The sequence below is a fragment of the Apis florea genome, unplaced genomic scaffold (assembly GCF_048593485.1).
Source record: "Apis florea isolate Af1SG1 unplaced genomic scaffold, ASM4859348v1 contig_3203_pilon, whole genome shotgun sequence".
Taxonomy (NCBI): domain Eukaryota; kingdom Metazoa; phylum Arthropoda; class Insecta; order Hymenoptera; family Apidae; genus Apis; species Apis florea.
In genome coordinates this window covers 1,692,537-1,712,636 of record NW_028256723.1, presented here as the reverse complement: position 1 = coordinate 1,712,636, position 20,100 = coordinate 1,692,537, and the positions used below count along the sequence as shown (strand labels likewise).

The 20,100-nt window shown below is 38.7% G+C and overlaps 1 protein-coding gene across 5 annotated transcripts in view; it reads right to left on the bottom strand.

Annotated features, from left to right (window-relative positions):
• Positions 1 to 20,100, bottom strand: part of Sox102F (transcription factor Sox102F) — a 210,686-nt gene that overhangs the window by 68,853 nt on the left and 121,733 nt on the right. The window contains exon 1 of one of the 5 annotated variants that reach the window (XM_086910776.1): positions 17,050 to 17,246. The exons of 3 other annotated variants lie outside the window; for them this stretch is intronic. Coding sequence is in view for 1 of the 2 variants with exons in the window: in XM_086910774.1 (XP_086766900.1) it covers positions 14,589 to 14,605 (17 nt within the window). In the remaining variant the exon portion in view is untranslated. Of the gene's footprint in view, positions 1 to 14,588; positions 15,542 to 17,049; positions 17,247 to 20,100 lie in introns of those variants that run through there. One more of the 5 variants, XM_086910774.1, reaches the window with a different exon arrangement.

Sequence of the window (20,100 nt, the reverse complement as noted above, 5' to 3'; positions counted from 1 at the left end):
CTAGAGCACGCACACGCGCACGCGTGTCCGCGAGACGGATCTAGAAGGACCGCGAACCGAAAATTCGTCGTCGCGGGTGGAACGGCCACGTGCGTGTGCTGCTCGAAAGAAGGAAGGAAAGAAAGGAAAAGGAGGAGGAAGGAAGGAGAATGAGAGAGAAGGAGGGAGGGAGGACGAGAGTGTTTTTATCGTGATGGAACATGGACGTTGGATGGTGGATGATGATGATAGATCGAATGGAAGGAAGGAATGTGACTATATAATCTGTGTGGGTACGTGTATCATGTGGCGCGTGATAATTGGTGTAATATGAATGGAATTCGAGAATGAGAGGATTAATGGAATAAATGCAAAGAGATGGAGAAAGATAGGAAGGATATCGAGAAATATAGTAAATATAGGTTGCTGTGTATAGGGGAAGGCTGTGTTTCTTCGGCTGTGCGTGTCTCCCTTGGCATGGAGTTCCCTTGTTCTTGCCAAGGATTGGGGTGGAGACAGTGACTCGAAAGTTTTTTCGAGGGTCGTTATTGAGATGCATCTTCCTGTTTCTTGCTTTCATTGAAATTTCAGTATACCATCTATCTTAAGAAATAGTTTCACTCCAGTCGAATGTGCCCTTCTTTCTTTCTTTCGTTTTTTCTTTTTTTCTTTTTTTTTTTTTTTTCTTGTTTCGAGCCATGTGTTGTTCCGATCCCTAATAATTCTGTTCTCTCTCGTCCGATAAAGCCCGTCTTAGAACTTTTCCCCCCTGATTTCCTAAGCTTTTGTTTGAGTGAGATATGACGTGCCGCGTCTGTTCACATCTACTACTTTCTTGAAAATTTTTAAGAAAAAAGTATCCTATTCTTAAATTAATAATAAATATTGATATTTATTTCGATCTCTCTCTTCTTTTTCTTTTCTTGAAAAATTAATATCTTAAAATTTCCAAGCATTACAAAGTGTTACATTTGATCACGCACCCTCGATAATTAAAATTAATCAATTGCCTCGTCAGTTTAATAATTAACCAAAAAGATAATTCTTGTAATTCTCATATTTGTTCCAAATTTTTTTTCTTCGTTTATCCCGTTAAAAGAAAGAATTCCCTCTTAACTCTCGCTCGACTTTTTTTCGATTACTCTGATCGTGAATCAACCACCGATCCTTCCTTTGAACGCGGCAACAACAACAATGTAATATTTTGTATTAATACCCACGTTTTGAAACGTTATTTCAGTGTTCAAACACAGAGAGAGAGAGAGGCGCAATTTTAAAACACCGAACCGGCCCACGAACGATTTGTTCGCCAAGGAGAGGGGGAGAGGGGGACGAAGACAGTGAAAAAGCTACGTCTTAGAGATGACTTTTGGTAAAACGGCCGGCGATAAATGATATTTACGCGCCGCTTTCGCCGCTTGCATTTGGAAGTCACTATTCCGGTGGCTGAAAAGCGACATCTGTTTTCCCCGTTGCAGTACATTATTTCGTTTATTTTTAAACCTAACCCGTTGTTCCACATCACACAACCGGCCCGGTATGTCGTAACTCCGAAACACTTAGCCATTTAATCGGATTTACAGAAGCCGCGTTAAAGGATATTTACAAGTCACGGGCAATTTATCGGCCGATTTACCGCTCGATCCTGCGGATCTTTTTTCTTATGCGGGGTAAACAGAGCGTGAATCGAGAAATTTTTCCACCAAATCTTTTCTTCGATTCTCAAAGTGTATTGTATCGACTTCTGTAGAATTTAGAAAAGATGAATTAAATGTTGTTGTATATTTAACATTTAGGAAATAAGATTTATTTGTTATTGTGTTTGGTGAGAAAGTAACGAAGATAATCAATTTAGCACGATGTTAGCGTCGTGTGTGTATTCACATCCTTTTGAAATCAATTTGGTAATGTAAACATTGTAAAATTATGTTGTGCAATATAACAATTTTTTTCTTCTTTCCGCGAATGTAGAAATATCATCCCGTTTGTCACAAATGAATGTCAACGATCTTTTTATCATTACTGTTATTACAGAAAAAAGGAATTGTCATTTTATTCGAATACTTTAATAGGATACATTTACCGACGAGATCGACGGATGAAAATACAGAAAAATCTTGTCGCTTCGTTTGTGAAAATTAAAAAAAAAGAAAAAAAAAATAAGAATAATTTGATCATTTCTTTAGAAATTTAAAAATCTTGAATACAAATTATAGCAACAAAATTATATTTCTACTCCTTCGTATAAAGGAATAGAAATTAACATCGATGATACCACGGAGAACGATCAGAGGATATAAAATAGGAACAGTATCTCCTAAGTTTTCTATTAATTACGATGATCAATCGTTCCTCGGCGAGCCGATACACCGCACGCGCGTATGAATAATCAATATCTGGTGCTTCCAAGTCTTGGAAAGTTATTACGCCGATAAATCGAAAGCAATCGCGGTGCCGGTGCAATATAACACCGAGGTATCGGCAGATTGTAATTTAGACTTTTTAAATATGCATGAAATGAGCAGATATCTTCGAACGGAGAATTATTAATAGTGATACGAAATCATCAGCGGAACTTTGATGGAAATAAAATCGAACGATTAATATTTAATATATTTTATCTTATTAGTTTCACTTTTTTTTCTTTTTTTTTTTCTTTAATCTTCTCGTCTCCTTTCTGAATCTTTATTATTTTCGCGTTATTTTGTTCTAATCGTTCGTTATAAAAATTTTCTAAAAATTATCGATTAAAGATCTACTTAGGATCGAGAAATATTTCACGCGACGAAAATTTGTGTGCAAAAAATTTCCAAGACATTTTAAGCGAGATTAGATTTTTTTCTACTTCAAAAAAAGAAAAAAGAGAAAAGAAGGGGAAAAAAAGAAAAAACGTAAAAAGATTAAAAAGTGCGAGTTCTACATTTTCCGTTTATGGAGCATATTACACACGAAATTTCCGGAGGTTTCTCGCGTTAATCTCTTATTTACAGCTACCTACAGTTACTTTGATATTCTCCGGGTCAAAAAGCAGAAAATTCTTCTCCCCTATCGTCCTCGAATAATATAAGAATATAAATATAAAAATACAAATTACAACATTTCTCTCTGTTAAAGTGGAAAAAGAAAATCTCGCATCGCGAGAACGTTTTATTCTTACGGACTTCGAGCAAAAGTCGATTAATTAATTACGATCGATTAATTACGTTCGAGATCCATTCAAACCGTTCCAACAATAAGAATGTTCCGCCGTCCGTATGAAAAAATTAGTTTTAAGATCGTTTCTAATCAGGTATCACAAAGAATACCGAGAACACGCGACGTCCACAAAAGGCCCAACAACGGTATCACCACCCCACACCGACGAACTCGTTCTATTTCTTTGTTACTCTAGCATATTGTGCCGCGGTTTGTAACGGCACAACGAGCACGCCGATTATAGCGTAATCGGCCTCTTACCTCATTACCTTCCGAGAAAAGGTCGTACGATTTCTCGATGACAATTCGCCGGTTCCCATGCGCAATTGTCCCATACACGAGCATTATCAAAAGCAAGATTAAAATCATTACAGTGCGATTTTCACTGGAATGAAGCGTGACTGCATCCTCCCAACGAATCGTTTCGACAATCACCCGAGCCAATTTACGCGGAGAATAATAATTTACGATGCAACACGTATATATAAAATTTTATAGTATGAAAAAATATTTGTAAATAGTATATCGAGAAATTTATGTATCGATAAATAAATTGGATCGAAACGATGATCTTTTATTTTAAATAGAGAACGAAAGGAGAGACGAAAATTTTACAAACATAAAGTGATTGGAAAACATAAATTTAGAATTATTAGAATAATAAATTATCGGGATTGATAATCTTAAGATTATTTATCCTTTTTGAAAGGGTTCTACATCGGGGAATTGAATGTCGATAATTCAAACGTTGATTGGAAAATTATCAGTGATCAAAAGAAACCATTTTATCGAAGAAATGATCATCAATTATTCTAAGATGACCAAGATCTAAGCAAAATTCGAATATTATTCGCTATAATTTTTAATTTTCAAGAAAAAAATTTCGATATAAATAAGGATTACGTATCCACTAAACGATCGACGATTATTCGCCATCGTGCGACGCACGCGCCGTCGATGGATGCAGAAACGGAACCCGTGATTGCAGCCTGGAAATCCCCTTTCTTTTTTCCATTTCCTTCCTTTCTCTTTTATTTTTATTCATTTTTATTTTTGCCTTTGGGATCATGGTAAAAAAAAAAAAAAAATACGATCGTATCCATCGATCTCACGGGAAACGTTATAATCGAGGCACAAATTTTTTTCCTCCGGTTCTCTGCGAGAGTTTGCCGTTGTTTTCGGGGCTAATTAGCCGTGCGACGAGACTTTTTTCAACTGCCTGCCAGATATTCGTCGTGATCGAAAAAATGGAGAAGCGAGGATGTTTTTCTATGGATATTTGTATACGATTGAGATGCGTGTGTAAATGTACGTGCATATTACGTAAAAATATTTGCCGGATAAAATTAACCGTGAAATATTGTTCTGAATTAAGTCGTTGAATTAATAGAAAATTAATTGTTGGATTTAATTAGAGGAATAAAAAAAAATGAAAAATATAAATTATTATAATATCGTGAATATCCAAATTGTGAATTTTTAATTTGGCATTTTGTAAAAATTTACTTTTTTAAATTATTTCATTTACTGCAGCAAGCGATATATAAATGATCGAAACGGAATATTGAAAATATACAAGTGTATTATTGTTCGAAACGAGAAGAAGGAGCTCTTTTTTTTTTTATTTTAAAACGTCACAAATGCTGTTTAGTTAATACACATGACAATTAATCGCATCTTGATCGCAGTATATTCATATTTAAATAATTTACACGGAAAGAAAAAAATTGCAAATGAAATGAGAGAGAGAGAGAGAGAGAGAGAGAGAGAGAGAGAGAGAGAGAGAGAGAGAGAGAGAGAGATCATCAGTCAAGAATTCAAATGAAACAAAAGTATTCTCATATTGACGAATTAAATGATAATTAGAGTATCGTTCGATTCTAAATAAGATATAATTTGTTTACGTCAAGAGATGTTAAACTGCAACAATTAATATCTCATAGGAAACACAATTTCTCGTTCATTCTCTCCGCTAACTATTCGAGATAATGTCAATATCATACACGTTTCGTTATCTGATCTAATTATCATTCATGGTACATCACGTAAGGTACATACGCGTATCTTGTGGAATATACATATTAACACATTGCTGACATTAAAGGCATATCGTGTAAAACGATCGGCGTTACTTAGTAATTCATTAACGAGCGCGTGAGAGAAAAACGGCGCGTGAATTAATGTTAAAAATTGCTTCGATCGTGCGCGCGGCTATAATCAATTAACTATTCATCGCCATGAATCGTGAGATCTGAGATGCAATTCGACAATTTTATTATTACTATTATTATTTCTTTATATTTCTATGCGGAAAGAATCGTAAGGTTTGTATCACTCGTTGTTGTTTTATGTATACACGTCTTTGTTCACGAATATTACAGAGACGATCGAGAAAATAATTAATTCAGAATAGATTATAATTTTGTATTCACTTTTAAAAATTATTCGAGACTATTTTATCAGAAAAATTAATAAATAAATTAATTCGTAAGATATTCGTGTAATTAAAATAAACTAGTTATATTGAAAATTTTCATTTATATAAAATATAATTATTTAATATAGATTTAATATAGATTAGTGAAATCTGTTTTGAAACAGTATTTAAATATGACAGTGTTTTTAGAGAGATATCGCAATGTAAAAAAAAGTTATTATTTTTTTTAATAATACGATTTCAAAACATTTTTGTCAGTACTAAAACTCATCAACGGGAATCTTGACATGTCTCCACAAATAAAAATTCATAAACACGATCGCTGTTTATCGCTGTCGAAGAAAGTATTTCAAGACCTATATTCGTATGACCTTTCTTCATCTCATAACAAAGCAGAATATCTGCCTAAAGTTTATCCATCTATTTTTCGAGCATCATGCGCATTAAATCCGCTGCGATAACCTCGATCCATCTTATCCTATCCTGTGTTAAGAATATCCTCTTGTAAAATTCATCTATATGTATCTATATGTGTATGGTGTTTGAAAAGAAAAAGTGCTTTTTTTAAAAAAAAATGCATAAATGTATCCAAGTTAAAACTATGAGATAAAATTTATATCAAATGTTAAAAATATCTCCTTCTGATTCTCAATATTCTGAATAAATACAAAATGTATAACGATAAAAACATAATTACGTGTTGAAATCTAGAAATAAATTATTCTAAACCTCAACTCGCGATAATCTTATATTAAAAATATATTTATCGATACAATTCTAAACACATACATTAAATCCACGTGACAAAGTTTTGTATCTCAAACATAACCTCAACAAACCATACCTATTCCTATTCTATTCTACTACTCTACGTTACTAATCTCTAAAAAGTTAAATATATATTTCTCGAGGATGATATCATATTAAATTCATCTTACCATCGACAAAGATTCACCATTTATTCACACTGATCAACAAAATTTCTTTTTTAAACTTACTTCATCCATTGAAGGTACCACATTTCAATCATCAAATCAAAAGTATCATCACTCATACAACTGTCGTTACTACGTTTATACATATTGTTAATATGTCCATTGCGCAACGACAACTCGTTATACGTTATTCTCGATATTATACAGTCTGGACCACGTTATCGTGATAATTTTTTCCGCCATTCACACTGGAACGCGCATCACGCTCGCGCATTTTGACATTCGGCTGGAGAGGGGATCGTGTGCGCGCATTGTTCGCTCGACAATGACGAAATCGCGCGAGAAACATTGTCGAGAAGACGCACGCGTTTCCGAATTCATGTGGACCGAGGTGTCACACGTAATTATAGACCTGTCCACGTATCTCACCCGGAATCGTGCCGCTTGTCTCGAGTCGAGCACTTCTCGTTTCACCGCCCACGCCTTTTTTCGAGTTTATCGGCACGAAGACTGATGAATGAACCCTTCACTATTCGTATATGATCCTGCGGCATCGCGGATATTACGAACGTTATCGTTAGTTGATGTTTACGTAAATGAATTTTTTTTTTTTTTCGTTTTTTTCTTTTTACGAGCATATTTTTTTCTTTTTACGAGATAAATTAGAAATAGAGATGTATTTTTTTTTTTTCTCATCTTTTAAATATTATAACGAACGTTTCACTTCAGACATTTTGTATATTTTTGCATATTATGCATATTATTCTTTACATTTTAACTCATTTAACTTTTTTGTAACCGCATAAACATATATACAGTTTAAATTATCATAATTTTTGTAGTCGAGTTTTAGATTTATAAATTTTATTTATAAGTATTTTATTTATAAGTTACGATTAAAATAATGCGGCTCGTCAGTGGACAATTAGCATTGCTGATAATACGATTGCATATTTATTTTATGGAGAATCTCATCTTATGGAATTTTCAATATCATTTGAATAAGAAAATCGTTTATCGAAAAAAACGTTTATTGCTTCAATGTTACGAATATTTTACGAGTCTATCATTTTTTAACGCGTCAATTACAATAAGTAATATTTCGCTGTAAAAAAATTCCTCGTTTCAATATTGTTCAATAGATATCGTGAACTTTGTCTTCGAGTTTTGTGTCACTTATTCTCAATAAGCATGACGTTTTACAAAATTTTTTAGAAGATTTTTTACTTTATTTTTATATATAGAAACACAGTGAGAAACTCATAACTTATTATCAATATCTTAATTTCAAAAAAGAACATCGGAGAAATATACATTTCAAATTTCTAAAAAGATTTTCTCATTATGAAGATGAATATTGTGAAAATAATTAATAATAATTACGTATTATGAGCTTGAAATAATTCGTTGAAATAAATTCATTGAAATAATCAACAAAGATTTAAAATATGCATTTTAGAATAAATATTATTTCAGCTACTTTTTCCGAAAATTATCATATTATTAAATTATATTATCAAATATTAATTATTAATAGTATTAAATTAAATATTAATAATATAGTGCAATTTTTATAATATATTGCATATAATATTATAATTTAATATATGAATATATGAATTCTGCACATTTATCTAATTTATATAATTTAATTATCATTCAATTTAATTCATTTATATATAATACAATAGTTTTAATTCAATGTTATTATTTATTAAAAAGATAGTAGTTTGAGATTTAAATAATAAATTGATAGCATCGATATGTAAAATATTAATTATTTAATCTTCGATAGATTATATTTCGAATTAAATAAACTATGTTTCTAATAATATATACGTGTGTTTTAAGCTTTAGAAAAATAGATGATTCTTAATTTAAAATTTTCCAACATTGGAATATAATTAAATAATATAATCGCATCACGCTATACAACTGGTTTGTGATTAGATTGTAACATTATTGTCGATTATCGATGTAATTATACGTTATATTTTGCTTAAAGAAATATAAAAAAAAAATCAGAATAATAAACGTATATATATATATTTAAGTTGCTAAAAGTCAAAACAATTGACCTGTGTAACTTTTGCAATGCAAATTCGACGGAATTCGTAATTCGACGATCTTTGATGCAGCAGTTTATGAATTCGTTTAAATGAAATTATGTTTCATTTTGTAATACAAATATGAATATTAAATTATACTTTGAAATTTTAAATAAATATGATTTTTTTCCATGATATATTTCTAGTTTATTCTAAATATCATAATACGCATCTGTTCCTTTTGCGTTAAAAAATTAATCAAGAATCTTCTAAATAAATCCAATTTTAATTTTAACTATTGTTACCCTTATCTAAATTTTTAGAATCTTTCGTTTCACGTTTGTCTCGATCCTCTTTTTTCATGTTTTGCGTTCGAAAACAAGTATTTCTCGAATTCAAAAAAAAACAAAAAAACAAAAAAAAAAGAAGAAGACGATTCTAATCACTGACTAATGAATCATCATATCCTCGAGAACAAATAATATTACAGTATTATATGAATCGAGTGGCAATTAACATATCACCTCGAATTACATATTCCAAATCTAATGAAAACTATTTGGAAACTATCAGACAGCTATCCTAATCCTAATAATTTTCAAAATTTAATTGGATCATTGTTATTTGACAAATTTGCTATTTGGATTTATATTTGAAATTTAAAATTTTAAATGGATCATATTTGACCATATTTGAGAAAAAGCAATTTATTCAAATTTTATTAAGATACATCGAGACAAAGTAATTTATCTCAATCTAATTTCAATTTCTAAGGATACACACGTAATATAAGGGAGTTAAGGATATTAATTCGACTATATTTCGCACTTATAAAGATGAAATTCGAATAACGCATTATTTCGATCAAAGCTTCAACTCAATTTATTGGACTCGAAGAATCGTATCTGAGAGGAACGCTAAATAATGCCATTCTAATAATTATATAACCTCCCGCCGATTAGATTATGGCTCTTATAAAGCATTATCAAGTCGTTTGCACGCAATATTTTGAAATACAACGAAAAAAGTAATGGTCACATTTGCGCCGTTAAGAATGACTGTATCCAGACTATCGTTTTTTTTTTATTTTTTTTTTTTTCTTTATATAATTTCCAAACTATCTTCATTATATTGGCATACACATCGGCGTGTTTGAAACGTGACAGACAAGAACGAGCGATCGATCAATGCATGACATATAAGTAATTCATCGGTACTACTTATTATTATATATCTGTTATCGAAAATGTCAAAATAAAAAATTGACAGTAACAGAAAAAAAAAAGGAGAAAAAAAAGAGAGAAAGAAATGATAAATGATAAAATTAACGAAATTGCTGAAAAATATAAATTTAATTCATTTGATCGATTTGAAAATAAAACAAGAAGAAAAAGCGAAACGGACGTCATTAAAATATAACACGATTATTATACGATTCTAATGATCATTATTACCATATTATTTACTAAATAATACTATTTATCATTTTTTTTTTTTTTTTTCCAATTATCATCGCAACATCGCACCACGCACGCATTCACGTGTTCAGAAAGCGGTTCAGCTTCTAAAAGACGGGCGCCATTACAATATCATATATACGCGGCCGATTAGAGACGCGGTTTTTGAACGATCGTTATTATTACGATATTATTTACCAGTGGCGAGGAGGAAAAGCTCGTGTGCTTGCCTGCACAGGTATGTTCTATCTCGTTTCTGGTTATTGATCAGGGTATAATACACGGCGAGAGGCTACAGGCCCAGATACTATAATCCATGCAACGCGGGGCATTTATTATGCGCCGGGAGCGGAGAGATCGTAGAAATGTAAAGGCGGTCGATGAATATGGATGGAAAATATAGAAACGTTTCGATAACAAAGTCTGCCTCTGTGCAGTCATTCGATCTCTTCTATTCGAGTTTTTTCCCGCCTTTTTACTCCGATGAACGACGCGGAAAAATGCAGGGACGAACGCACTTGCCACGAACGCGGCTTGTTACGTAAAGAAAACGTCTGTTCTTTCTTTTCTCTCTTTCTCTCTCTACTTTTTTTCTCGTTGCTCTTTGTTCTTTTTTGTGTCATCTTTTTTTTCTCTTCCTTTTTTTTTTTTTTTTAACTTCGCGTAACAGAAAGGGAAGAGTGAAGAAGAATCGAAAAACGGATAACGTCACTCGCTTCTCGAGGATCAATCTTCAAAAAATCGAGCAAGAAGAAGAAGAAGAAGAAGAAGAAATAATCTTTTCTTCTTTCTTTCACGATTTCATCTCAGTTCTTGCTTATAGCTACGAGCATCTGTATCCTCGAGTCTCGATTTAACAGGAACCAATTGTTGACCCAATTCAGTTTTACTTGAACCTCTTATTTGGAAGCAAAGAGTCGCTTTCAGGTATTTAATAAACCGATATCCTTTACGCTCTTTTTTGCTGAGATTCGATAAAAATCGAACCGTCGTGGAACACAATTCGAATCGGATCTCGCTATTTTCGCTCGATCGCCGATATCGATGGATCCCAATTACGCAACGACACGTGAGTGCAACAATGCGTAGTATGTTCGAACGTTACTCGACACCGCTGCGTCCGCTGTTAATTATCATCCTATCTCCTCTCGAGATTATCGAGGTATTTTTGGCGTGAACCATGGAGTATGGCCATGGCAACACGCATCCGCGGATTATTCTTGGTAGCGGAATTTAACGCGGAAACGGGTCGTGTAATTGATCGGGAAGACGTGATCGATATAATGAAATACGTATCGAGGAATTTCGAGGAGAGGATTTGTGGGGATATTTAGAGCCTCTTTGATAGAAAGAGAGAGAGAGAGAGTTTTATTTCGTTTTGCGATTAGAAGGTATTACAGTGAGGGGAATATATAAAGTGGATGACCGTCTGCATAGAAAGAGGGGAATGTCGCGTGAATGAATAGTTTATGCGAAACTATTCTTGTTATTAGTTGTATTAGGTTAAGTTGCGGTTAATGAGTTAATTTTAAACTCGGATAATTTTGATTAACATTGTTTCATTGCTTCGGTTCACGGAAAAATTGAAGGATTAAGGAGTCCTGGGCGACAGTGAATTTAGAACCGTCGAGTTTCTTAAATACTTGAGCGTTAATAGCTTGTTTGGTGTAGCTATTTTTATGGAAGATAAGTTTTTATCCGAGTAATTATTCAACTCAGTTTTGACTTTCAAACGACTCGTAGTATGTATCACGTCGACTAATCCACGAAAATGTTCTCTCTTTCGCATAAATTTCCGCCATTGTCATCGCAATAGCATCCGAAAAAAATTCATTAATCACTTCACGAATGATATACACGTAATATGAATTTCATTTACAAATCACGTATAAAAATATCCGCAAGTAAAATTATCCGTTTTAATAATCGAATCAAAAATGATCTTTAAATTTTCACGATTTCGAGTAAAATAAACAAAATTTATTCCATATTTTTTTTTTTTTTTTTTTTTTTTTTACGTATAATATAAAGAAATATTCCCGTCAAACTTTCAAACTTTCCAATTATTTTCACTTCGCGTAAATTGGAGTCTATTCTATCATCGAGGTCACTTTTGTTCACTCGTCAATCATTGTCTTTACATAAATAAATTTCTCGATCGACGAATTCCACTTATAACTAGAATTCTGTTTAATTTCATCTTCTTTGGATTTTCATATTTATTTTCGATATTAAAATTTAGAAACGAGCCAACAACTCTATGAATAGACGCAGCGACAAATTCAATCTGAAAATTATCTCCGATAATTCAACGACGATAATTCCATACACTTCCTTTGTTTCCACTTTCTCTTTTGACCAACGACATATACGATCTAGCTTCTTCATGTTTTCTTCTCTATCCAAAGAGGAAGGAAACGTTTTAATAGCCAAATTTCTCTTCACACGGTGAGAATATCCGACGATATTGTCTCGTAGAGAAAGGATTAATGGCGCGAAAATAATTGTTTCACGAGCCATCGAATAACGAGACCGTTTCCTTTTTATTCTCCTGGAATTTCTATTTTCGAATCTCTGTTGTTCCTCGCGCACTCGAAAACTTTGCTTCCCTCCTCACATTGTGCGTGGCGCAAAGTACGCAGAGTGAAACACGCTTTGGCCATCTCTATTCTGATATCATTCCACGTGAAACAACACAGCGCGGATCCTCTGGAAGATGGATGCTGTTTAATTCTCGGAATTTGGCCGCATGTAAGAACAAGAACGGGCATTGTGGCCTCGGTGAGACAATGTAACGTTGACAGCCGCGTTTTATTTCGGGAGATAGTTAATCCAACTCGCGTGAAATTCTATGCTATTCAGAGTTTTCGCGTTTTGTAGAGACACTCCATTGTCTCTGGACGATATTTTGCAGTAATTGCGAAATGGAAGCTCGAAAATAATTTTTATTATGCAATTTTATTGATACGGATACGAGTATAAATCCGGGTATAAAATAAAAATAAATAAATTGTGGTAATATTAAGGATAATTATTCGTAGAAAATGATAAAATTTAAAAGAAATATCACATCGAATATCACCTTATTGAAGATAATAATACCATGAAATATCGAGACTAAAAAATCCTACGAATAATTTCAATAATAAATCGAGCACCGGATGCTACTCGAAGAGGATGGTAGTTGAAATATCGGAAAGATCAAAGACAACGAAACACTGAAACGGTTCAAAAAAAAAAAGAATAGAAAAGAAAAAAGGAAATGGCTTGGAATCATCGCGCTATATATTCGACGAAAACTCGAGCGCGAAGGGTTGTCCCAAACGAGTCTACGATAAAAATACCATTACGCCGATTTTAATTAAGGACACGATGAAAGATTTATCCCTGTCCCATCGGCGACCCCTCACGGTTCCTGTTTATGCAAACCACCGATTTCACCCTTTGATGTCGACGTTGCTGCGCGTTTTCAGGCCGCGCACTTTCGATCTCGAGCCTACCTATTTTACAACCCGCCTAACCGAAAAGATGGAAAATTGAAACGAACCTCCCCTCTTCTCTGCTCGGATGGCACTCGCCTCCGATTATAAACGACTCGAAAACTAACCTCGAATCCTCGCTTTTCCAATCACGTATCCGTCACCCCCTACGTCTACGAGGCCGTCTCGGGACCGTTTCTTTCCCATGCAAAAGAAACCGTTCCCAACCCTCCCAGGGCCGAGGGTGGATAACCGTAATCCGGTCACGTTCCAGAGAACGACTTTGTTTCCCAGGCAAATTTCCCTCTCCGGACAAGTGGAGGTGCGGCGAGTGGAAGAAAACGACGGCGACAGAGAGGATCGGCGAGAGGAAGCGTCAAGTGGCCGAGCTCGAAGGCGAATCCCCGTTCCAGATTTTCGAAGGAGGGTCCAAGTTTAGGAATACACAGGACGGGGAAAGAGACGGGTGGTAAATGGAAACTCAAGGAAGAGGGTAGGTAGGTAGGTAGGTACGGTTACGATGAGAGAGAGAGAGAGAGAGAGAGAAACGCACAGCAAGCAAGGGAGGGTCACTGGGTCAGAGACGCGTTGCACGCTTCCCTCTCTTTCTCTGCCACCCTCCTTCCGATTCTCTCCCTCGTTCATCCTCTCTCTTTCCCCGTCGAACTGTCACTTTCTCCTGTGCCGATCTCCTTCTCTTTCACGGCCGGGAAGAACACATGGCCCTGTCTGGCAGCACACACGCCAACACGCGCTGACGTTATCGCCCGAGCGTTGCACAGATTACGTTACGTGGCGTTACGACGACGGTTGCGGTTTAAGCTTCACGACGATCCACGACGTATCCTTGTAATCGCGCGTTCGAATTTTTCACTCGGCAAGCTAAACGGAGGAATGATACACGAGTGTCGGTCGAGTGTTTACAGACACGCGATTGTTTGGAATCGTCGATAGAGGAGAAACGGAGAGAGAGAGAGAGAGAGAGAGTAAGTAACAACACTGTCGCGCCTGTATACCGGTACGTGGTTGTCGGTCACGTGCTCGTGCGTCTCACTCACCTGCCAAGCGTGCTCATATCATCCTGCTCGCGCGCTGGTAGCCTCGACTACCCCGAACTTTGACTTCCTCGCGGCACTTGTCACGTAATATGTAATATTATATGTGTATTTGACACCCCCGCACAGAACCGGCACTTGAACGAGAAGCAACGATCCGAGGCTTGAGATTTGCGAGCGTGTCGGAGCGTAACGCGGATCCACCGTTCAGGAAGGAACACTCGATGCGACGAAATACGGAGGACGGTTATTACGTTTCACTCGTCCACGATGTACACAATCGTGAACAATCGTTGTACATATATATATATATACATATGTATACACCAGATGTCTTGGAAGAATCGTGTACACCGGCTCACGTCCCAACACCAGGTTCACGTCATGGTCCTCGGTCCTGCGGCGGATGTTCCGTCGCGACGTTGGTCACCGATCTCACTCGCAGCAAGATCGATGTAGCTGCGGAGGGAGCGCGCGCGCACACATGCACGCACGATTGGAAATCCAGTTGTTCCGTGTTGCCGAGATCCTCCGATCTTTCGATCTTGTGGAAGACGAGGAGGAGCGGGAAGAGGAGAAGGAGGAAGAGGAAGTGGAAGAAGAAGAAGAAGAAGAAAGTGGGGAGGGGGGAGGAAAAAAGAAAAAGAAAAGAAGAAGAGGAAATAACGAACGATCGTCGACGCGTATCGATTAAATTTTCGACGATCGAAAACACCGACGCTCCGTAATCGCGGTTACGACACTATCGCGAACGCGCGAGAACGCGTCGACGACGACGAGGACGACGTGGACACGACGATGTAGGCAACCACGAGCAGCAGCAGTAGTAGCAGTAGCCGTAGTAGCGGTAGCAGCAGTAGGCCGCGAGGATGATCGCGTAGCCGTGAGCGTGCGAGAGAGAGAGGAGGCGAGCGAGAGTCAGTGGTGGAAGAAAACCCCCCCTCGAGCAGCGGGCATACAATGGGAATAATCACCGCGTCTCGGAGCGTCGGCTGACTGACTGAAGCCCCCGAGGACCGAACGGGATGAGATTCGGAGGCGCTGCCTCTGGTGGCGGCCGGTGCGGCGCGCCGCGCCACTCCGCGCCGCTTCGGCGCCCGCGCTAACCCACTCTCGCCTCCCCGCTACTGTTCCACCCGTGCTAGTCTTTTCTCTCGGTCTCCCGCGCTCCTTCCCTCTTCCTTTTGCTTTTGTTAACCGCCTCGCTTCCTCCTCGTCGCGCTCGGCTCCCCCTTCCTTCTTCCACCCAACCTACTCACGATCGCTCGTCGACGCGTACCGTTCCGTCTCCGTCCAATCTACGGGATGCACGTTGCCAGCCTCTCGCTCTGCCCGCTTCTCCCTCTCTCTGTCGTTCCGCCGGTTATTCGTTCCGCGTCTCGGTCTCTCGGCGGCGGTGTGCGGCGCGCGGCCGCCGCGGCGGTGGCGGCGGCGGCGGGTTCTCCCGGCCGCCACGCCCCTTTACGGGCCGTACGACCCGCCCTCTTCCTCCGACACCCACGCGAACGCGCGCGCTCTGCTCGACACTGCCAGGGCCACCACCACCGTGTCGTCGTCGTCGTCGTCGTCGTCGTCGTCGTCGTGTCGTCACCGTCGTCGTCGTCGTCGTCGTCGTCCTCGTCCTCGTCTACGCCTTCGTTTCTGTCGTCGACGTACGCTTTCGTTGTCGTGGTCCTCGTCGTGTTGCGCCGTTGTCGTCGTGTTTTCGCTCCAGGATCTCGCTCCGTTCACCTGTGCACGCCCGCCGATATCCACCCCCTCCAACCTTGTTGCCCGTTGTCCTTACCTAGGACGCGTAACGAGAGGATCCCCTCCGCCCCTTTTCGAGGACACGGTCGTCGAGTTGGGCGTAGTAGTAGTAGTAGTAATAGTAGTAGTAGTAGTAGTAGTAGTAGTAGTAGTAGTAGTAGTAGTAGTAGTAGTAGTAGTAGTAGTAATAGTAGTAGTAGTAGTAGTAGCGACATGGATGGGCAGCATCGTGTACAGTCGTGTTGGACGTTGCTTTTTCCGCTTTTATTTTTTATTATTCCCTTTTTTTTCGCTTTATTTCTTTCTCTCGTCGTCTTCCTCTCTTTCAGAGCTCCCGGCTTTCGCGGAGAACGGAAGGGACGAGGAGCTGAATCACGTGACGCGCGAGAATACCGAAAGTTGACGATGCAACGCGGTATCTTTTAACCGGAATTTGTCAGACTGATTATTTATTCCAGGTTGATGGATAATATCGTTGCACTTGTGATTCACGATGAAATTATTACACGCGGCTGCAGCGTACACGTTTCGCCGACCATTTCGAATATCTCTAAATCGTACGAGAGATATTTGATATTTGAGTTTCGAATATTGTTTCGTGTTGGGTGAGCACGAAGTGAACGGATACCGCCCATTCGAAATCTTACTTTTTATATCTGATCGATCTTAATAACCATAATACGCGTAAATAAAATAAATAAATGCGGATACGTACGTTATAGATTGATATTAAAACTAATTTTCCCAATAACTCGTCCACGATTTCCAGCGCTCGATACGAATCGCCGGTTCATCGTGGAGCCAGTTATCAATCGGTTATCCCCTTCGATCATCCGTGGGGCGGCGAATGCGAGCGCGGTGATTCGACTGGCGGTCGAATCCCGTCGGATCAGGTGCGGTGTGCTGCGCATTGTCTATTGTTTCGGACGGAGGCGGCGGTCGCGGCACAACCCCCGGCCGCCGGCGACGGGTCTACGACGGGGACGTGGAGGTGGTTGGAAGCCGACCAATGGGAGGCGAGGCACACCCGCGCAAATCACAATGCTTATTGTTGTCGCCGAGCTGTCCGCCCACATCCCTGGATCGCTTCTTCCACCTCCGCCCGGCGCCAACTCCTGCAGCTCGGTCAGGTAGAAATCTCTGCAGGTGCGCCATTGCTCCGTTCCGTTTCTATATCCGTCAATTCTGGTTTGCAAATTTTTTTTCAATCGTAGAGAAAATTTTTCTTTCGTTTATTGTTTTTATTTATGCCTTCCTCGTACGTGATATGCTCTATACGTGTAATATCACGTATGCCACTCTGATTCTTTTTTCTTTTCTTTTTTTTTTTTTAATAAAATTCGTCGTTGTTATTCGCCAATAGTTTTTGCAGTTAATCTAAATATTATCGAGGTATAAATTGTTGATTAATTTCGAAGAATCGATCAATAATCAATTTGATATTCGAGGTTGGAAGTCGGATATTAATTTAATCTTCCAACTGGTTAGAACGTCGAGGAACGACTGCAATCTCTTGCATAATACACAGAATTCCAATTAGTTGTACGATTAATAAATTGGATCAATTTATTCTAAAACTAAGATTCTATTTCTATTCTACTGTTTCTCGAGACGTTGATTAACATGCAGTAATGTAGAAGATTGATCTACTTTAGATATTAACTACCTCTGGACGAGAATAAGGAATCGGCAAAACTTTCAGAAAAATCCAAAATCTCGATTTCGCCAATTTCAAATCCTCCTCCTTCTCCTTCTCCTTCGACGATAAAAAAAAAAAAATCTATCAATTTTCCCCCGTCTATTCCCTCCGAAATCCACAATTCGAATCCGCGTCCACGAAATCCTCGAGCTCAAAGCCTACGTGCGTGAGGAAGAGGAGAAGCACGGCGAGAGAGGGGTTCCTTGGTTCTCTCGCCGCCGCCACCGCCGCTCAGTTTCAGCCGAGTCTCGTTCGATCCTCTCCTCTCCCTCTCCAGCTTGCATTTACCTTCGTCGTGTCAGATAGAATATCCTGTCTCGTCTCCATCGCGCACGCACAGGTATTATACATACACCTCACCTCCCTCTCCACCCCTCTTCTTCGTATGTACCGCTCGTTCCATGTCGGAGGAGATCGTAGAGCGCCCATCCCTCCCCCACCCTCCTCCTCGTGCCACCCTCGCTGTTCCTACCGCGGCGAGAGGAATGGACGAGAATGGCGTCGGCGCGCATCCCTTTCATGTCCTCCGCAAAACCCATTCCCCCCTCCCCTTCTCTTAGCTGCTGCTCGTCCTCCGCACCAATGCACCCTTGACTTGCGCCCCTTACCAACCCCCACCGTCACGCTAAACAGAACGCGGCCACGTACACGCGTGTGCACGAGAACGCACACACACGTTCCCTGCAAATATTGGCGAATCTCGCGCGCGATGCTACGCGTTTTCTCCCGTCTCTGCTCTCTCTCTCTCTCTCTCTCTCTCTCTCTCTTTCTCTGTACGTTCTACGTGCACGTGCAAGAGAACCAAGGTTCGTCGTCCACTTCGTGGATGCACCCTTTTTATCGAAGGCCACAAAACACCGCGATGCGCTTTTTCCTCCGCAGGGGCACTACCTGCACACTCGCCTCCTCCCCCCTCCAAAATGCGGTCCTCGAACCGTTTTGCGAACATTATCCCGATTCAGAGCGCTGAACGCCGCACTCGAGACGCGCATACACGCGGTTCCCTCGTGAGTGAAAGAGCGGGCCGACTCTATTTTTTTCTTTTTCTTTTTTTTTACGCTAATGGTGTTTTTTTTTCTCGCGTGATGGCGGTGGAGCGGTCACGCAAGACGGGCAAAAACGTCGTAAGAAGAAGAAGTAGAAGAAGAAGGATTATTCGTGGGTTTTTAATTGGGAATAAATTCTTAATCGTTGCTGGATGGATCCTCTCATAACGCTGCTTGGCGAGGAAACTCGTTCGAAGAGTAGAGAAGAATACATCCGTTTTGTCGATTTTCGTTGGAAACGCGGATTTTGAACCGATTTCCCGAACCCGGGAAGAATCGCCGTTTCCTGTTCCACTTACTAAATGGAGGCTCTGCTATTTCCGTGCTGCGATATTGCACGTGAATATCGTCGTTTTACCGGATTGCGCCACCTACTTAATTACCACGACAACCGTTTTACGACGTGAAATATCTTTTTCTGATGGGAGCGCGCGAACGTTTTATATGCTCCGCGACGCGGTTCTACGTATCTAATTGAGATTTTTATTGCGATTAGCGGACGATGCGTGGCCATCAAGGAAACCTATATCGTCGTTCAACGGAGAAATGGACACCAAGGAATGCAGCTCTCTTATATTTATCTTCTGTTCATTAAATCGAATATTCGTTGAAAATTCTTTCATCGTGAAAACAGATTCTTCCTAAGATTCTTATTTTTAGATTGCGCGAATAATATTTATTTTGAGTAGTGAGAGATAATGGATATCGTGGGACGCGATATTTTGGATTTTTTTTTTTTTTTTTTTGAGAATTTTTCCAATAAATAAAACGACAGAAAAAAGAGAAATAGGTTTCTATTTCTATGTAACGCTTCGCAAACATATTAAGTAGATTAGATGCAGTTAGTGGTCAGCCAACTGGCGTTCCAAAGGAGAGGATGATGAAGTGTGACGATTGCTATCTTCTTCAAATTTTAGAAATGAAAATAAAAGTAGCTCGCAAATAATTCGATCGAATAATAATTTTCTAACTCGTTCGAAATATCATTGTTGTGAGGCTGTTAAAATTTTCGTACGATATT